The 19,912-nt window shown below is 37.8% G+C and overlaps 1 protein-coding gene across 4 annotated transcripts; it reads left to right on the plus strand.

The window, feature by feature from the left end:
* Positions 1–2,327: 2,327 nt before the first annotated feature.
* Positions 2,328–18,513, plus strand: UBE2D1 (ubiquitin conjugating enzyme E2 D1). 4 transcript variants are annotated; one of them, XM_057385649.1, is made up of 8 exons: positions 2,328–2,370; positions 4,063–4,148; positions 10,340–10,403; positions 10,489–12,827; positions 13,216–13,293; positions 13,535–13,640; positions 15,889–15,982; positions 17,684–18,513. In XM_057385649.1, exons 4-8 carry the CDS (start codon positions 12,777–12,779, stop codon positions 17,727–17,729), a joined length of 375 nt encoding a protein of 124 aa, XP_057241632.1. In that variant the 5' UTR covers positions 2,328–2,370; positions 4,063–4,148; positions 10,340–10,403; positions 10,489–12,776; the 3' UTR covers positions 17,730–18,513. The 4 variants fall into 4 exon arrangements, with proteins under 4 accessions (XP_057241632.1, XP_057241629.1, XP_057241631.1 ...); XM_057385646.1 differs by lacking the exon at positions 4,063–4,148 and having other exon boundaries at positions 2,330–2,370; positions 10,489–10,520; XM_057385647.1 differs by lacking the exons at positions 2,328–2,370; positions 4,063–4,148 and adding an exon at positions 2,399–2,717 and having other exon boundaries at positions 10,489–10,520.
* Positions 18,514–19,912: the final 1,399 nt, after the last annotated feature.

The following is a 19,912-nucleotide window of genomic DNA, read 5'->3' on the forward strand; positions in this document are numbered from 1 at the left end:
CTGAAAGAAGTGGTATTCCAAAATCGAATGGTATTGAATATGATTACAACACAAATGGGAGGAGTTTGCATGTATGTCTGTGGCTATTTGCCCTGATTGATCTACATAAGTACAGCAACTAGTATTCACTAGTGTGCAATCTGGCAACATGTGAAAGTGCTTCAGGAGGTGACAAAAGATGACACTTCTTGGACAAACCAACTTTTAGAAACACATCCTGGCTTCCAAATTTTAACTGGCTGAAACAATTCTTTACGGGAGTTTTATTTTTGGAACTGATCATCCTTTGTACATGTGTGATCACTCAGTGTATTCCATGGTGGTGTAAACGAACAACGACCTCATATGATGATTGGAAGAGCTACCAGTTGAGAAATAGATTGGAGAGGGGAACATATTTTCAGAAATAAGTGTTAATAACCTCATGAAGTTGAGAAAGAATTCGCAAAAGAATAAAGAAAGGGGGGAAATGATACATATGGTCTATATCAAAGTGACAAGATGCTTATGAGGCCTATTAATTGAAAACTTTCTATAGCCTTTTTATACGTTATCAATATAAGAATGTAATCACTTTTTACATATTATTAAAATACAATGTAATCCCTTTCAATATATTATCAATGATAGCTTATATATATATTGCTATAAGTTTTTTAATAGTGTATTAGCAACATATAGTATACCAKCTGCACGTAATCTAACCAGCTGGATTAGTACATAGATACGTGAAATCACCAAGAGGCATAAATCAGAAGAGTTCTGAAGAACGTAGACAGGTAGATGCTATAAACAAGGAACAGTAGAAAGCACTAATGAGAACTTGGCAGAAGCACAGGACAGTCAGCAAAATAATTGGAAATGACAACTTGGAGGACTAGGAAAAAACCATGAACATCACAACTGCGCATGCCCTGAAGACAAAGGTGAAAAGTCCACCATGATGAAGAGGATGGTATCTCATTAGAGGGAGACCCCCGTGACCACCGAATTGAGGATGACACACTTGTAAAACCATGTTATCATGTATTTCCGTGCCCATGGGTGTATGGTGGGCGTATGGGGCACAGTGACAATGTTCATGTTATACCATGCTTACTGTATAAATATGTGCTAATATGAAGCAAAGGCAGGTGGGTTAGGAGGAGAAATCTCCCTCACCTCCAGCACTACACCAGCACTGCAATAAACAAATACCTGCTCTATAGACACCGGTCTATGGGGTTTTATTTCTAGGCCTTTTTCGGGCATCAATAGCCTGATTTTTCTGCACAAGATGGGGACTCATCCAGGATACTTCYGCCATTTGGAAAAGGCACACAGCAAGGGGAGCTGGAGGCTTGCCTCACCCAGTTTCAGTGATCAGCTTCCTTTGACACTGCCGGCACTGGATGATTGATTGGGTTCCTGAGACTGTCCAGGAGACAGATGAGTGACAGACAGGGGGGGGTCCATGAAAAGTCTGCCGGAAAGGACAACTGAAAATTTCACCTGTGAGTACAATGGGAACTTCAGGGATTAWACATGCCTGGACACCCAGAGTGGGTAGTCAAGGAAAAGTCAAGAAGGGATCTCGATTATAGGGATGAGWGTCCCGGAATACTTCCAAAGGGTCCTTTGAGAGAATGTTGAGATGTTTTGCACATTGTCCCGGAGGCAGTTTAGGACATGGAYGCCCAGAGRGGGCARTAAGGGAAAGTCGAGAAGGGGTCTCRGCAACAGGGGACAGATGGTGSTGGTTTGGAAAAGGATTGGCTGAAGGGGAGTGTGGAGAAATATGGTTAAGGTAAATAGCAATGGGAAACTATTGATCAGAAAAAAGAAACATTGAGGATTGGGATGTTCGCCACCTTGTCTTCAAAATCTGCAGCTTAATACAGGGCCAGATGCAGGTTCTTTCTGCTCCTAGCTTCTAGGATAGGGAAAACAGGGAGGTATTGTTCCTACACCCTCACCCCTCCCCGTGTTGTTGTAAGAGCCAGGATGGAGGATTTGGGTTTATCTGCTTACTACTCAGGACTTAAGGGGGTTTCTCTATGGTGAGGAGTGCTGAGGCCAGGTGCAGAAATGCAGGATGAGCGGCATGGGCTGGGGACCTGTGGGGAGGGGCAGGAATGAGCCGAGGCTGGGGCCGACCAAGCTTCCGCGCACCGTGGCCTGACAGGAAACGCGCGCAGCGCTCTGCCCGCRGACTGCGCTTCCCGGCGCGCCCCGCGCGAGGCCGCGCCTGCGCATGCGCAGGGGACACAAAGGGCGCGGCGAGCGCGTGCCTGCCTGTATCGGCTCCGAGGCGCGCGCGTTATCGCCTCCCGCTCCGCCCCGGCCGCGCTCCCGCCGCCCGTCCCCATGGCGCTGAAACGGATACAGAAAGTGAGTAGGGCCGAACTGTGGGAGGGGGCAGAAAGGGTCCCCCACCCTTGGATAGCACTGAACCCACCCCCCCGTTGCCGGCGATTGTGGTGGCTGCCGGACAGGGCTCAGCGAGAGGAATCGCGACAGCCGCTGCCACGCGCTTTCTCCTTCCCTCGCCGGCAGCGAGGGAAAGGCAAGTGGGTGTGAGGCGGAGAAGAGGGGGCTCTCGCCGGGCGCCTCACGGTTTCGGAATTTTGCCTCCTTGAAGGCCCCACACCCCGACTTGGTGCTTTAACGCGCCGTTTGTGGATCAGCCGCGATGCTCCGAGCGCGATGCGGGAGCCGGGAAAGCCAAGGTGCTGATGGTGGGTCTTTAGCAGAGGCACAGGTACARCATCAGTCGCCCAAACGTTGCGCTGCCGTTGTGCAAGGCTACTCAGCGCCGTTGTCCGGGTTAAGAAGTGCTATCAGCATAATTATTGGTGCAACATTTGAATCCTARTTGTAGTGTTTTAGGCTGATACTTGTAAATGGCCGGAATCAAGTTGTGGCGTGAATTCCTAGTTTCCTTTTGTTTGGCAAGGCCGAACCGATTAGACGGGTATCGCGGGTGGCCTCCACGGGAGGGGACTGAGGTAAGGTCAGGGCTGTCACCGKGGAACAAAATCCGTGGTGTTTGGTTGCTGTTGATGTGCCATGTTTAGTCGGCATTGGTGGTATTCTGGTTATGTGACGGTCCTATAATTTCTTGTTCAGGACTCCCTTTTGCTCTTGGAAGCCATTGGTATTGTAGAAATAGGATTCTATAGTGACTGATTAACCCCGCAATAAGGTAGGGGATACCCTACTGTAGATATCAACTTACTTGGATGGATTTCTATCCTATCTTATGCTACAAAGCTTATGCTTTTGCAGGTAGTGCAATTAAGGGCCATTTTTGTTCCTTCATGTCACATATTTCTCACGAATGTTGCATTCGACCATTATAGTAAATATTAACAAGTAACTCCAGTGATTTCCTTTATCAATAAAGGAAACCACTTTGTCATGCTTCTACGTATTATAGAAATGGTTTGCCTTTTGTTGCCATTTTAATTTCTCACCTCTGTATGAACATCTCCTTACCCTCATGTTTCARGAAAAGGATTGTTCTGAGTACCATGTCTTTCCACTTCTTGTTCAGCTTCTTTCTGCTAAGGTAAACAGATGAAGGGGAAAGTTTAATAATCTAGTGTTTTTGAGATGGAGTGATGGTTTGTGGCTTTCCAAATGAGGTCCTGCTAGAATGGGATAATTCTTCATACTTTTATAATACTTTCTGCGTGACTTTTCTTTCTGCTTTAGAGATATTCATAGATATTGAAAAGCCACAATTTTCTTCAATGTGGCATTTTGTCTTTGATAGATGTGAAATTACGTTAGACTCTTTATGAAAGTATTTTTCATTCTGTTAGCCGTATTAAATTCTGTTTCTACTCTTTCAAAATGAAGCAATGGTTTCCAATCTTGTGACTGTGAGATGCTATGAGATTTCCTGGTTATGCAGTAACTTCTACCCAAAACATGAGATATTGGGTAAGGACTTCCCAGAAGAGTTGAGATTAAATTTGGAACTAGTTACCATTTGCTTCTATTTTGCTGCAGAAATTATGCTGGTTTTCGTGGTTTTTTTTCATTAACTACCTTCATCACTCTCTGCTGCCTTTCCAGGGAAAGAAAACAATTCTACTAGAGGGATTTGGCCAGCAGCCTATCTCTGGAGAAGTAGAAGAGGAAAGGGAATGGCAAGGAAATAGGTTTGTTCCAAATGGAAATTAAAAATGAAGGGGAAAATTTTGAAAAGACAAACTATTTTGATGCTATTGTAATGCATAGATTTTTCCTGAAAATCACGAAACTGGAAGTTTAATGGTAGGTGAAGTGTATTTGTATATTGTTGTGTTTATCTCATCTACTTTCCTGGTGTTTCAGACTGTCTCTAAAGGTTGACAGTTATGTTGTATTCTAAGGATAGGAAGGAATAAGATCTGGAGTAGAGGAAATGCTGTAGTTTTACAGAGTGCCTAGAGGAATTCTTTGGAGAACAAAGCGCTGTCAGAAAACAGGGTGATATTGCTTAGGAGCTTGCCAGTCTAAACATACCGTCTGCAGTTAAGCTTGGGTGGTTCAGGGTGGTTCAGAATTGTGTTTTAACAAAGCCAAGAGATTTTGATGGCAAGCTTGAGTGTTCACAGTAATTTTGATAATTTGTGTGTTCAGTATGACAACACCTATGAAGGAAGCAAAGCTGTAATATGTAGACATTTTAGTAAGTACATTTTTTGTCATACTGGTTCAGACTCTAATTTCTAAATAGCATTGCCATTGGGATCTGTGTCATTGCATCTTGCCTTTGGTTGATCGTCCTCGAGGGACTCATCAAAGGAGGATAGCGTGTAGACCTCCAAGACTGTACCCTAGTTACAGAAAGACTTATCGCCCTTCAGAGCTTTTTCTTAAAAATGGGCAATTGAGTAACCAGGGAAGAAGCTGATCACTGCACCTGGAAGTATGTTGATACTTAGTGCTCTAGGTGGAAGAACAGTGAGGATGTGAAGCCCTGTTCTGCAGGCACAGCTGTCAGTGTTGTCTCCATGACAAACTCATTTCAGAGGTCCTCAGAGAGTCTCAGGTTGGGGGTTTCTTACTCATCGTAAGTTGATGAGCCTGTGTTCATTAACCTTGTCAGTGCTTTGCTTTGCTGTTACATGAGAGAGGTACTGTATTTATTTCTATGCTGTCAAAAAAGTTCGGTTGCACTGTGTGTGATACAGAATAGATGTTCCTTTGGGCACTGAAAGAATAACATGCTTTGTGGGCATTATAAATTCCAGATGTTGCAAATGATAAGGCAAAACAAAAGTGTAGGTTTTAGTTGGGAAGAAATATTGTGCAAAGAAGTCTTTATTCTTGCTGCCTCTGTAAAGTTAAACACCTTGACTTTTGTGCAAGGTGGAAAATAATTCAGGCTGTCAAGTTCTGCAAAATAGTGTGTAGGTCTCAGTTCTGCCCATCTGACTTATGTAGAACCATTTTTCTGGGGGTCCTGTTCCAAATTCTTTGTTCACATATCTAAGTCACTTGGTTTGCCGTCCTGTTAGTTATGTATCACAGCTGAGATTGTTTTTATCATAGGTCCTGTACCTGGGTGCTCCTCCAGYGTTAGTGGGAGGTTAATGTACTTGTTAATGCTCAGGCTGCCTTGTACAAACYAATACATACTTTCATTACAGGCATAAAAATAATCAGACTTAAAGAGACTTTAGAAGACATTTTAAAACCAGAAAGGAGGACATCAGTTTGAGCACTGCTTTAAAAATTGCTGTAGTTTTTATCTTATTGGTACTTAGTGCTTGATTGTTTTTCTCCTACAACTTAGTAAGAGTAGAAGCATTCAAACGTATAGTTATTTTAATGAACTGTATGTCTCTGTGTTTCAGTATGTGCTTCATATGGATAGGCTAACAGGACACAATGACTTGAGAATTTATGTTGAAAGTAACTTCTGTTATTGTAAATTGACTCAAATAAAAATTATTGATATTTGTAATTTAGATTTTTACTTTAAACCTGCAGCCTTTAGATGGTAATGGACATAACAAGGAACCTTTTGGCTCTAACATAAAATGTTTGAATTTGCTTTCAAAACCTCAGCTGTGATACTACATATTTAGCATTTGTTTTGCATTAAAATAATGTATGGAAACAGAATATTTATTACTGACTAACCATTATAGCAATAAATCTTATKATAAATACGTACTTTATGTTTACCAAATTTGTGAAGAACCAGAGAATTCTTTAACTGGTCTTAATTATCATCACTGTGGGGTTTTCTGACAAAAGGTTCCAAGCAGCAATGTACTCATGGAGTTGGTAGGAAATGAGTCTGTGGTCTACAGTGTACTTTGTTCAAGAAATAAAGAACATAGCTGACAAATATAAATCTGTATTTTAAATAACAGTGTGGAGAAAGGCTCTAGTTGTGGTTTTGTGTTGATTAGACAATAAAGATAGCTTTTAGTGATGCTGTCTGCAGTTTATTTTGGTCTTCAGATAATCTGCAGTATTTTTTTCTGAATTTTTTTTTAGWCTGAAAAAAGACATTTTTATATGATATATGACATTTTATATGACATTTTTATATGAGAGTCACTGAGTGTCTGTGAGTACTATGCTGAGAACATTTATTTCCTTGTCACCAAAGTATTCTTTGCAATGTTGTGACCGTAGCTTTTCGAGAGAGAAGCCTGGATGCTAATCGAACATTTAAGTGTTAAGTTGGCCTTGCAGTCTTTGTACTTTTATGAAATACATCCTGTATTATTCTTTGACCGTAGGTATTAGTCTGCACATTCGTAAATGTCTTCAACATTTATAGTTTACCACAGCCTGTTTTTTACAGCTGTTAAACTGGAATTTTTGCTTCATGCTGCTTACAGGGCTGTTCATGAGTGTGTGGTGTGAGGGAAGATGATAATTGGAGGCTTTGCCYATCTCCAGTAGTATGTTAGCAATTAGTATTCTATTCTACCCCTGTAATATTTTATATGAGAGGATTAGAAGATTTAATTCCTACCACTGTCCCCAGCTTAGGTATTTTTCTCTGTACACATTTATCCTGGCTGTACTGGGATACTGTGGCTTGTGTCGGAGCTGTTGACAGATGCTTTTATGTTGTTACGTTCATCAGTGTTTGAAATAACTCCTACTTCTTGTGTGTCTCTTGCAGACAGAATTTTGGGTTTGTGTTCTCATAAAATATGTTGCACCAGTGTACACTGTAATTTAAAGTGGTGAGTTTGTCTTTTTAAAGTGAATCTGCACTGCTTTGATCTATAGATCTTGTTTGTATATGTACATGTCTTGCACTAGCGTTTTCTGTACCAGTGACTAAAAGTATTTGCACAGACCCTTGAAGTGACCAGGCCTGCATCATGCAGCTACATGGTGATAATCTATAAAGCTTGGACAAAGCTGCTGTTATCAATTAACTTTAAATTACAGGGGAATCTCTAGTGTTCACTGTGCAGTCCCTCACATGCAGTTGTCTGGCACTTCTTGGTGAGGTTTCAGCACGTTAAGCTTTGTAAATCTTTGGCCTTCTCCCTTGACAAAGCAAAGTTTTGGCCTTTTTGTAAMGAGCATCTGTGCTTTGTATAGAGAATTCTTGTATTCAAAGTCTCATTCTTTTGTGACTGTGTAAAGTCATGAAGAAGTTKTTCTATGTGTATTTAGAGGATCTTCACATTTGTTCTGCTGTGTTCCATKCTGGGCACTGGCTGGTCAGTCTGACTCAGAGATCTCAGTATCTCCTTGCACCATTTCAAAAGGTGTAGGGAAGCTTGAAGCCTAAATCTTTCAGCTCTCCAGATAATTTTGCRTTGAATCTGAAGCTTAAACAGCATAATCAACAATACAAAGCTGAATAGTTCTTTGTTTTTATCACACATTGATCTGAATTTCTGTATGTAAATATTCAAACTGTTCATACTGGTGGATCATGTGACCACTTTTATTTTTAAACCACATTAGCTTCACTATGTAATTTCATACGGTTGCACAATACAGCTTGAGTTTGCTCTATAAAGATTTTGAAGTTTGGGCTGGCTTTTATGTTTCATAAAGCAGAAGCTCTCTGAATRTATTTTTGAATGTTGCTCTCATTTGGTGAAATAGATGGAAAAAACCCTTTTCTTCAYTGYTGTTAGGAAATGTTAATAACAGGACTTTATAGTTCTGGGTCTCATCAAGGGATGATTAAAAATATTTGGTTTKTTTTTTTTTTTTTAATCATGAACAAATGTCAGTCCTTTTTTAGCCTGAACAAATTGAAGTGTGTACCCAAGGAGCATTCCTCAGTTCTGTTGATTCTTAAGTACACGTGTACCTATGAAAGGAAAACAATTTGTGTRGTTTGGGTGTATGTAAGCATATTGGTGAAAGCTTCTAGCAATAAMGGTGCTGTTCCAGACTTATGACTATAAACTAAAGTGGTTGCCTGTTAGTTCCCATATGCATATGTAATTTTTGCATATGCTTTAGGGACTTTCTGAAAAGTCTAAGCTACATATTTTTCCAGTTACTGCCTTGAATTTAGTAGACAACAATGACTTACAAAATTCATGCTTGTTAGTCTGAGTTCTCTRTTTTGTCACAGTGTAGCATAGCTGTTTGGTTTTGGTTGTTTTTTTTAGTGTGTGTACAAGACTTAATATTCTCTTGTTATGTTAGATCTTGAGTTGCAAATTAGAGTAGACAGTGACTGTAACAGCTGCTCTGCTGATGGTCTTATTTGTCTTTGATGACTGCTGGAAACTTGAGATCTGTTGATTCCCTGTGTGTACTGGCAGTGGCTTGGCTTTGCATGAATAGCTGTTTCTCTGAATCACTCCTTAATGAAATTTGAATCCGCCAATTAAAACAGGGACTGCACTTCTAAAGTGCCTTTATTAGTTAAAGTCTAGGCCAGAGTGTTGTTTCAGGGTCAGCATACAGTGCCACCAACAGAATAAAATGCTGACAAATAGTGCAGGAGATAACCTGAGCTATTTCAGTACACGAAAGAAGTGTTTCTCATTTAAAATCACAAGGATTGTAAGAAGTGACTTCAGAGCAGTCATAAGATATGGTGCAGTGCTTTTTTTTGACTTCAGGGCTGAGAGTGGACCTGTAAGTCTGGCTGAATTTAGGTGTCAGGTCCATGGTAAATTGAGTTGAAATATTTACTGGGTGGCATAAATGGAAAAATACATCACAGTAGTTGAGAAGTGAAGATTTTTAACCCTCCAAATTATAAGTAAGGTTTGATCACACTTAAGTACACTAATTCTACACTTGACTTAAACTTAGTTCCAGTTTAAACCTTGATTTTGTAACTAGTTGCCTTGACTATTATTTTTTCAGTAGAAATATTTCTGGTGTTAGTCCTTAAGGTAAACTCACAGTCCTGCTTATGTTTATTGTTGACTTAAATGTGTATGTTTTGAGTGAGGAATGGAATTACTTACACTGATTTAACACACACCTTTTAACTTATTTCAAAGGAAGTACTTGCATGTAGTCATTAAAGCTTTTACAGCACATCTCCTATCAGCCTAGAACTTGAAAAAGTTGTTTGTGCTTAGTAAAGTAAAAGTTCAGACATCAAGAGTAGTATATTGAATTTAACAAGGAAAATTAAGTAACATTACTGCCTGTCTTGTTTTCTGTTCAAAACAGCAATGATGAATCAGGTGAAAAACTGAGCTGGTTTTGTGTAATCAAATAATAATTTCAATTTACTTGGGACTGTATGGACTCCTTCAAGAGAAATAAATCTGTTGACCACCAAAAGCACCTCTGAATGCATAGAGTTACAACTTGGAAGTTTTTTAATAGTCATTTAAAAAAAAAAAAAGCATGCAGGGAATTGAATCAAGGTATGATAAATAAGGTGTAGAGCTAATATGTTTTCCTTTAGTTTCCAGTTTACTTAGGACCCTTTATATTTTGTTTCCTATCTCATCTCCAGGCAGGCTGCAAGCATTTTATGAGCCAGTTTAGCTCTGATATACATAGACTAGGACAATACAGAAACTTTTGTAAAATCAAAAACTAAGGGAATGATAGGTTAGCATCTGACTGTGAATTAAATGGTGAGTTTATGGACTAATCAAGAAACTCTTCTTTTTTTTGCCTCCCTCAAGTATAGTGAGCTTACTATGAACTTGGTTGCAACTCCTAAATTCTTTCAGATACTAATTTCTAGCACAATATTAGCTGCAAGTCATCTTGCAAAAAAAATTTTTCAGTTTCAGTGGGCATTTCAAGTGTTGATTGTTTTATCAAAATACCAAAAAAAATGCACACAGGTTTAATAAAATTGGTTTGTGTTCCCACTTTTAAAGGGATGATGCCAAGTGCTATGGATTTTCATGTCTTTTAAACATTTCTGTGTTTCTTGCAGGAACTGAGTGATTTGCAGCGAGACCCACCAGCCCACTGTTCCGCTGGACCTGTTGGAGATGACTGTAAGCTCTTCCTAGTACATTCAGTACATTTCAGTTCTGAAAAAGCTCAAAAAATCTCTAATTGTTGTATCTTTTTGACTTTCAGTGTTTCATTGGCAAGCAACTATTATGGGACCTGTAAGTATATGAACTGTGCCCCTTAAAATGTAAGACCTTGCTTTTCTTTTTGTTATGGAAGACTTAATTTAGGTTTCTGTAAACACAGCAGCCACATTCAGCTGTGCTGTGGATACATTGAAACTTTAGGGTATTCTTGTTGTTAGCAGTCTGGTAGCAGTTGCTTTCTGTAACTCTTCAAAAATAGATCCTCTTCATTAAGTCAGAGGTGCTTAATTAGTCASGTGTTTGAGTTGGTGATGGGGGCTACAAGGCAAAGAGCTTGCTTTTCATAGATGGTCAGATCAGTTCTGGAAGATTCATAGGTTCATCCTTCTTAAAAGAGGAAGAGTGGGTAAAATCTAATATTAAAGCTGGTAACTGTAAACACGAGCAGAGTTGCAGGGGGTAATTTTTGGGCTTTCAGATGGAACTTATTTTATTTGATAGCTGTGATGTGGTTCGGACAAAAGTATATATGGCTTTTTCAGACTGCAGCCCAGCAGTGGGTGCTTTTGTTGGCTTTTGTGTGAGAAAGGTGCATTCCTTGAGTTGAGGAAGTTCCAACTCTTGTCAAGGTAATGACATAAGAAATGACAAAAAGGCTTAATACCAGAAGGTTTTAAAGGAAAACTGAGAAGAATTTTAGAAAAAAAAAAAAAAAAGAGAGGAGAGCAATGAGCACAGATGATCGGAGGGAAGGTGTGCTTTTTAATATCCTGGTAAGGAGTTTTTATTCCTAGTGTTTTGCTTTTGGATTTAATAATTTGGAAATAAGAGTCTCTAGTTTGGACAGTGAGCTAAGTCATTGTGCAAGATGAAATTCTGAAATAATATTTAATCCATTAAGATAAAGCATTACATGGTGGAGAAAAGTGGAAATGTGTCTGCTTTGAGACTAATTCTCCATTTTCAGCACAGTTGTTCTGAAACAGTGAAAGATCAGTTACTAGTTTGCTGGTGGTGTGCTGGAGTCTGTTGTCCAACTTGTCCATGGCCCAGCAGCAACTGCTTTTCTGTAGTATACTAAAGCTTTGCCCTTTTTCTTGAACATCTGTGTTCTTTCATATTGCAAGGCATGTGACTCTTCTGATGCTGCCCTCTTGCACTGCCAAAGGGGTGGAGCAACGAAGGGTTAAAAAAAGCTTATGTGCTGTTTGCCACTAATAATGTCTCTGTCCTGAATGACTTTGATGACATGAGTAAGGAAATACTAGCACATAAATTTTGGCTTAAATTCCATTTTCTTCTCCAGTTTGCAGTTCAGCTTTCATATTTGATAGTGGAAAATATTCTTTTCTTTTCTTTTAGTTCCACAGGTGTCTCTAGTTAAGGATAAGAATGAGCATCTCTTGCCAACCGTTCTCAGCCATATCTGCAGAGATACGGGAACAGAACACTTTAGATATTAATACTTTATCTCGGTAACAAAAGAAATTAGAGGTTTACATTTTATATGTTTCCTGATGGCCCGAGGGAATCATAGGACTAAAGCTTACCTTCAGAATTCGCTTCCTCTGTGTCGAAGTAGGGTAACTTCTTCTGTCTATGGGTATTATCAATTTGTTTTATATACCTTGTTCATAAAACATGAGTGATTTCACTTTGCCTTCTTTTTGACCCTGAATGTATCTCATCTTCAGCTTACTTTAACTTTGAAAAATCCATCTAGTATGCAAGCAAGAGGTCCTTTCAATACTAATTGGAAGTACCGTGGCAATGTCTTCTGAGGTCACCTAGTGCTGACTTAGCATGGCAGTATGTATATAATCTGCCTCATTCTGCAGACCTCTGCACTTTGAGTGTGTAAGCCAAGATGGCTTAATGGACTGATTGTGACTTTAGCTATTACAGTCTTATAGTCATCTCTAAAACTGTACATTTCCAAGGTGAAGGTTTTATTTAGCTTGCCTTTCTTTTCATAAGAAAACACAAAAACTTTATCTTCTTTAGCTTTGCTAAGATTGAGTTCCTACATTGCTGTTGTAAACTTACTATGTAATATGAGAGCAGTTTTCTTCTTTCTTAACCAGAAATGGTAGAACTGCTCTCTACCATTTACCATCAAGACTTTGCCACTCACTTTTTAGTTAATAAAAATGGAAGTCCTTCAACAGATGACTGCAACAAAATTATTTCTATCTGTTAACTGTGTGCAACCTGGATGTAAACCTGTGCACATGTTTTCTAACAAAATGCATGTTCACAGATTTGTACAGGTCACAAAGRTGTTGTGTGTTTTAAAAACTCCGTGATGTCATCATGATGAATTGAATTATGTTGGAAAATCCTACTCTTTGCATCTGCAAAGAGAAACCGCTTCTTAAGGTAAGTATGTTTGTAGCTTAAGGATGGAGGAGGATCAGAGCAGCTTTGGTCTTGCACAGACACAGGATTTGGAGAACCTGCTCTGGTTTTTGTATTACCCTCAGTGCAGTGAAGCTACTGATCTTTCTCTCTTTCTCTCCCCAGAAGGGCAGTGCTYGGTAACTGTGTTGTGCTGCTGCAGTAGTAACCACAGTTGGGTCWACTGTACCTCTGCAGGCCAGTGGGAGGGTTTATTTCCCTCTAAGTGCCTTCCCAGTTTATGGCCCATAGYGGGCTGTGTACTGGGGAAAAAGTGGATTTTCTTTAGAAGGTTATCTGCATTTGGAAGGGAAGCTGCGAAACATCTGAAATACATTAATGTTTTATTTGTTTCGTTTTTTTTCCCCAGCCTGATAGTGCATATCAAGGGGGAGTATTTTTTCTCACAGTACACTTTCCAACAGACTATCCTTTCAAACCACCTAAGGTAAGTTGTTTATTTAATTTAACACAGTTTTCCAGTCAAAGTTTACTCTTTGAGGCTTAATTTTGGAAGTTAAACCAGAAGAGTGAGCAATAATATGCATGTTCATCATGGGTGCAAATAAGACTGAAAAAATTGTGTTGGTAGATCTGGTATGACTGGAAAGGAAGGGATGATATTAAGGATTCCAARTGTAAGAACCCTAATCTGATGTTACTTCATTGTTATTTATTTTTAATTACAGATTGCTTTTACAACAAAAATATATCACCCAAACATAAACAGTAATGGGAGTATTTGTCTTGATATCCTGAGATCACAATGGTCACCAGCTCTGACTGTCTCTAAAGGTAAACTCACTGATTAAATAATGAGTTTATGAAGTTGCATACACTGCCATGGCACTTTTTTGTGTATTACTGCACTATCTTAAAAGTGGCAGTGGGAGCTTATTTTTCCTGCATGTTTCCAAAAGGGCAAATTCCATAGGAATTCTTGTTATGATCCAAGATCTTGTGCAGTTTATTTGGAGTGTCACATTACAGAAAAATGCGTGCACAGCAAAGAAATGTTCTAAACCAGGTTGGGCAAGATAATGAGTGTCCACTTAGCGTCAAATGTGATAGCTGACTGTACATGCTGAACTGAGGAGAAACTGATGAGCAGGGCTTCAAAAATCACAATTTGGAAGTTAATGTGAAACCCCAGTACTGATGTTGTGTGAGCTTATGTGATTGCCTTTTGATGACTCTCTGGGTTACCCGAGTATCCTTGTGTTGACTAAGGTATTAATTACACTTTATTTTAAAATTATAAAATTATACTAATTTTACTAATATACTAAAAATATTAGTAGTTCTGGTTTCCATTCCTTTGTAAAATGAATCTTCAGAAATGTAGCTCCTTTCACAGTCATCAGTAAAAGATTTACTAAAATATTCTCATCCTGTAGTTAAACATTCTCAAAAGTTGAACACTGTAGATTTTTTTGAATGTTGAATTAACAGTTAAGCAGTTCTTTTGTTGCAAGCATTTTGTGTCACTTCAAAAGCTGCTTAAAATATGGRTGCTATTGTTTTTCCTCACCCATCTTCAAAATGCTAAGGCACACAGTCATATTACAGAAATTTCTCAAGTGACTCAAAAGGTCAAGCAGTATCACATCTTATGTGCTTGGGAGCTCTCTAAACTACGTGCCTTTTTTCAGAAGTGTCATTGCATTGGGTGTACAAGCAAAGGAAAAATTGTTGGTCTTTGTCAATGGAAATTGCTCTGTGCAAGTCCAGTTGCTGTACCTCCTTAGAAGAGCAACTTCTCATGCTTGCAACCCTGTGCAGTAATCTCACAAGTTGTATAAAATCTAAGTCTAATACTGTTTCCTGAAGTCATTGCTGAAGACATGAATTATTCTTGCGTGTAGTTGGTATAATTTTTTCACATAAATTAGTTGTTTTATAGCTATGCAAAAATTAACTTGTTTCAAGTTATTAAGCAAATGAAAATTGGCACTTTGACATCTACAACTGAAAACCTGTAAAGTTTTTAGGTTTTCAGCACTTTTCTRTCTCTTGTTGAGCACTTCTTTGGTTATAAAGTAGACCGATCTACTGGTTTCATGCTATGACTTGATGTACTTTTGACCTGCTTTCATATTGTATGTTTCATAAACTGGAAATTAGCTCTGTGTTTCATGGGAATTTGTTCTTTGTAGTCTCCAACTGAATCAAAAGTTTACGGCATATTATAGCACCTCTGCTTGGTGTGACCATATATTCTAACCTGATTTTCTAATATTACTGGCACTTAAAATATGTCAGTATTGAAGTGGCTGAACTTTCTGCTTCTGCGAATAGGTGTGGGCTCTTGGGTAACAAGATAAAGCAGGGGGTAAAAAAGGTGTTTTACAGCAGATTCTTACAGTAGCGTGAAGTTCCCTTTTACAACATATTTAGAGTTATTAACGGTGTAGTCTTGTATGCATATTAGTTCTGAGTATAAAAATGGAAATCGCCTAAAAAGTATGGCCTGAAAATGTTCAGAAAAAAMCAGTCAAACATACTTGGTTCACTACCAGGAAATGAATATGAAATTATAAGTGATCAASTATTTTCCAAAATGGAAGACACACTTAGGCAAAATGTTCATATGATTGAGAGAATAACTGTCAGCACAGAAGTTGAAAAGGGTATGCACAAATAAAGTACTCCATGGCAATGTAATATTATTAATATTAGTTACCTTAAATAACTGCAAGTGGAAGGCTTAGTTTGAGCAAGTATCTGTATGTRACTGTGTAGTCTTTAGTTTGGCAAATATTCCTGGGCTAAAATGTGAGAGAGAGATCATTACAAAAGGTACAGGTCCATGGGTTGCAAATGCAAATTCTCTAGGCTTGTATCAGGTGTTATTTACCTAGGCCATAGAAAAGTGATGCTGTATAAACATTTCTGAAGAGAACTGCTAAATGACAGCTTAATACTAACATGCATTCTTCTTCCRATTCCCTCCTACCACCTTCCTTCAGTGTACTGGAATATATTAAAGGATTATAGAAATAAAGCAAACTAACTTGTTTAATCTAGTGTCTCTTTTATTTAGTTTTATTGTCCATATGCTCCTTACTTTGTGATCCTAATCCAGATGATCCTTTAGTACCAGATATTGCACAGATCTACAAGTCAGACAAGGAAAAGTGAGTATAATATWCATAATTGTGTGTGTGGTTCTTGCAGATGGCTATCTGCTATGCACCTTCCACATTAACTTCAGCAATGCACTTTTCCTAGATTTCTACAGGATTAGATTTTTAAATCTTGAGAATAGYGATGGCAAGTAGAAGACTCTAGGTGTACACAACTGTTGGTAATGATTTTTTTTGTACTTAGTTACATAAAACCTTCACTCTTTTATGTAATGTCTTACATTTACTGCATGAAAAATCATCTTCCCAAATATGAATTATTTGTCGCTACTGCGATCCTCTGGTTGTAAAACCTGTACAGAAGAATTTTTTTTCTGTTTAACTGACTGAATTGTTTGGTACTTTTTTTTAGCATTGAGCCATTGATTACTTCTTGCAGGGTATGCAGTGTCCTGTGGCTCATCACATGTCACAGATTCAGGAACATTTGAGTATTGCTTTTACCTTGAGCAATAGACATCAAAAGGGTGATGTACAAGTTACATGGATGTCTGGTCTAGTATTTCTCTGCCTAGACTAAGAATTATTAAAATGGCCTTTTTCTGACAGTTCAGTGTCAGATCTTGTAACTTCTAAAGTGCTTGAACTCTGTAGCTCATTCTGCAAAGRAGGTGGTGTTCAATTTGAGGATATTGTGCATCACCTTGTCCCCATTTGTGCCTCAAGTTTTTCCCAGCCACCTGCTTATTAGTGACCTTAGCTGCTTACTAGTGATTTCAGCTGTTTTGCCTTCTGTTGGTGAAGGAAGTGAATGAGGGATGGTTTATCTCCAAATCTCAAAATTTAATCATTGCTAGGGAAAGTGAGAAAATGTGTTGTCTATAGCTTTATCTTCTTATGTTGATCACCTATTAAATTTTGTTTTGTTTCATCTTGGATTTAGGAAATGAAAGATATGGCTGGTTACCCCTGAGCATTTATCTATGGGTATTTTATTATGAGTCAAGATCAAAGATTTTTATGGTAGCATAATCTTAAGAAGAAAACCAATTAGTGCATGAGTTGCTATACYGATCTTAAGAAAAAGATTTAAAAACTTGTCAGCATTTTTCTGTGGATGACTCAGAAGAAAGTGAATCCAGTCTGAAGAGTGGARTATAGCAAATGTAAGGACGAGAGGGGAAGCTGTCAACTCTTTAACGACATTTACCTTTGGGGTTGTGGAATTATAARATAATCAGCTTCATACCAGAAGGAAAAGATCCAAGACTTAAAACCTAGTAAAAAATGCTTTTCAGAAAGTTTTCTTTTCAAGTTCTGAAATGCAGGTGGCAGTGCAGAATGGATAATAAAATCCCAGTTAATTATACTGAATTTTATTAAACTAWAATGTGTAAACTTTGCTAGACTCTTATTAGCATATACCTTTAGGAGTAATTGACAACAAATTCCTGTTAAGGTACGAATAAGGGAACCAGTTGTGAAGCGCAAATGACGGATGAACAATGCTACACAATTTAATGCAAACATGTGAAGTTGGGTTTGCGTCTGAATAGCTCTGATAGGTAGCCTTAGAAATAAAATGCCTAGTGAGTATGTATGTATTTCTTGGCTTTTAGACTATTTTAATGTTTTTTGACTCAATGCTCAGAGGTGAAAAGCTCAATAACACCTATGTTAAGTAAATACGTGGCCATTTTCAGTGTATCACTAACGGCTCTTCACTGTAATGCCTTCTTTCTGCACGTACAGATACAACAGACATGCAAGAGAATGGACTCAGAAATATGCAATGTAAACTTTTGAAGACATTTTCTTATRCCACAGAGTACTGTAAATTCTAGWTTTTTTTCAAAATTAGAAGGAAATGGAACACAGTTTATGGAAYACAGGTTTCAGTGTGACACTCCTTGAATTTTTTTTCACCCATGTAAGTGTGTTTCTGGAGCAAGGGAAAAAAAAACTTCCAGAAATAACCTTATGACTGTGATAAGAATATTTATTCTCTTTATATGCTCAGAAGACATTTATTACACTTTTAAGAATTGGACATCTGCATCTTCAGACTACAAGAACTATAATGCAGTTGTGAAGCAACCAAATTATTTTTGCTAGAAAAAGGAGCTGTTTTCATGTGATGAGTACTGTATGTGTGTCATTGAGRTATGTTGTCTGTTTCTTAAGTGTGTTGAATTTTATTTTTGTTAATTCACTTATATAATTTGTTTTTTTTTACTGTATAGACTATTCTGTTTACAATGTAAGTAATTTGATTTTAGACTTGGTTGTGCACAGTATTGACAAGGTACAATTGCTAATAGTGAAATTAATTGGAGTATCTCACCCATTAGAATATTCTGAAGACTGACTGCAGATTTCTTAAAACCTAAAATGATCTTTCACTGTAAATCTTAGTATGCTGATTATGGAGAAACATTTGGTTTTGATTCTGTTGCGTACTTGACTTAATTTTATTGCAATGTGAACTAATTGCACTGGTATGTAGAAAGATATGTAACCATTTTGTTGCTATTCATAACTGATTTTTGATGTGTGATCAACACAGTCACAAACATTTTACAAATCCATCCATTTTACAAAAAGGATGTAGCCTTTTCCATATAAATAAAATACATTTTCTACTTTTCTTGGCTATTTTTTTTATCTTAACTCGTACCTTTTTCTAAAGTACTTGTCTAACATTAGAAAATGGCCAGTAGTAAGTGTGTGTCTTGTAGACAGAATATCCAATAAAGCCATGCATCATGTACTACTTAGAACTGTGTTACAGCTGATTTTTATGCTAACTCTAGCCTAGTGGATTTAGCATACTATGCCCATTTTGGATATAGGATTTCAACTAGGTTAATACCATGCTACACCAATATTCAACTATAGAGGAGATAATCASAAGTGTTTGTTAAGGTTGTGTATTTGCAATATCACAAGTGTCTGTTAAGGTTTGTGTATTTGTTGTCCACTGCAATATCAGAATGTTACTCTTGAAAGTAACTTTTCTTGTTCTCACTCTTGAAAGTAACTTTTCCATTTACTTGAACTTCATTTGCTTCAGACTATGCATATGGAAACCAGTAGTGCTGAAGAAGGGCAATCTGCCCTTAAAATGTAGATTAAAAGCAGCAAAAAAACTTGACTTCCTATTATTCACTCTTGGTTATTTGGAAGTAAAAAAAAGGATAAAAACATTTTGTCATCTGTATCTTGCACATAAAAGAAGAATTACTTGCAGTTGGGAAATTTGTCATGATGAAATAGGTTTTAAGACAACAAATAAATTTGATTTGGGGTTTGTTTTGTTTTTTTTTTTTTTTATTCTAATATGTGTCAAATTAGAATTTGGAGTATGGGTGATAAGTGTGCACAATAGGAGTTTTTATTCCTACTAGTGGAATATTAGTTTTGTGTTTGCTGATTTACTGACCTTAAGTTGGTCACGTATGGGAAAATGTCATCTCTGCTAGTCTTGTCTATCATCTATTGGTGACATGTGAAACAGCAGCTTGATTGAGGGTGTCTCTAATCTTAAAATACCCTGTTCACTACATTTTGCAAACTGAATAAATGGATTTTTTTTGTTACTGATTGCTTCATTATACTTSAACTAGAACAATGTAGCTAGGAAAGCAAAGATCATTTAGTAATCCTTGCTYGAATGATCATAGAAAACTCTGACCCATCAGAATGTGTTCCCAGGGTTTTTATTTTTTCTAGGCAAATAGTAATCTGTTTATAGTAGAAGTTATTGAAATTTTTGGAGTATCTGTACTGAACTGTGTGAAATTGGAAGTAGGACTTGGTTTCTTTTATCAGTTTGTGTTAAAAATGGTTTGAGAACATTTGTACTTGTTACTTTGTAACTGGTAATGTTACTGCTTAGTACCATGCATGCAAGAATGACTTTCCACCACTTTAACAGGAGGATTGAAAACCAACAACCACCACCCCTTTGTAAGACATATT

The sequence above is a fragment of the Malurus melanocephalus genome, unplaced genomic scaffold (genome assembly GCF_030028575.1).
Source record: "Malurus melanocephalus ecotype Western Australia unplaced genomic scaffold, MMel_1.1 scaffold_851, whole genome shotgun sequence".
Taxonomy (NCBI): Eukaryota; Metazoa; Chordata; class Aves; order Passeriformes; family Maluridae; genus Malurus; species Malurus melanocephalus.

What these genes read in the sequence shown, in the direction of transcription:
- UBE2D1 (XM_057385646.1), top strand. Translation starts at nt 2,347, where the DNA reads ATGGCGCTGAAACGGATACAGAAA. An exon ending in TGGACCTGTTGGAGATGACT is followed by an intron (nt 10,404 to 10,488) that starts GTAAGCTCTTCC and finishes TTTGACTTTCAG; the next exon opens with TGTTTCATTGGCAAGCAACT. An exon ending in TACAAGTCAGACAAGGAAAA is followed by an intron (nt 15,983 to 17,683) that starts GTGAGTATAATA and finishes CTGCACGTACAG; the next exon opens with ATACAACAGACATGCAAGAG.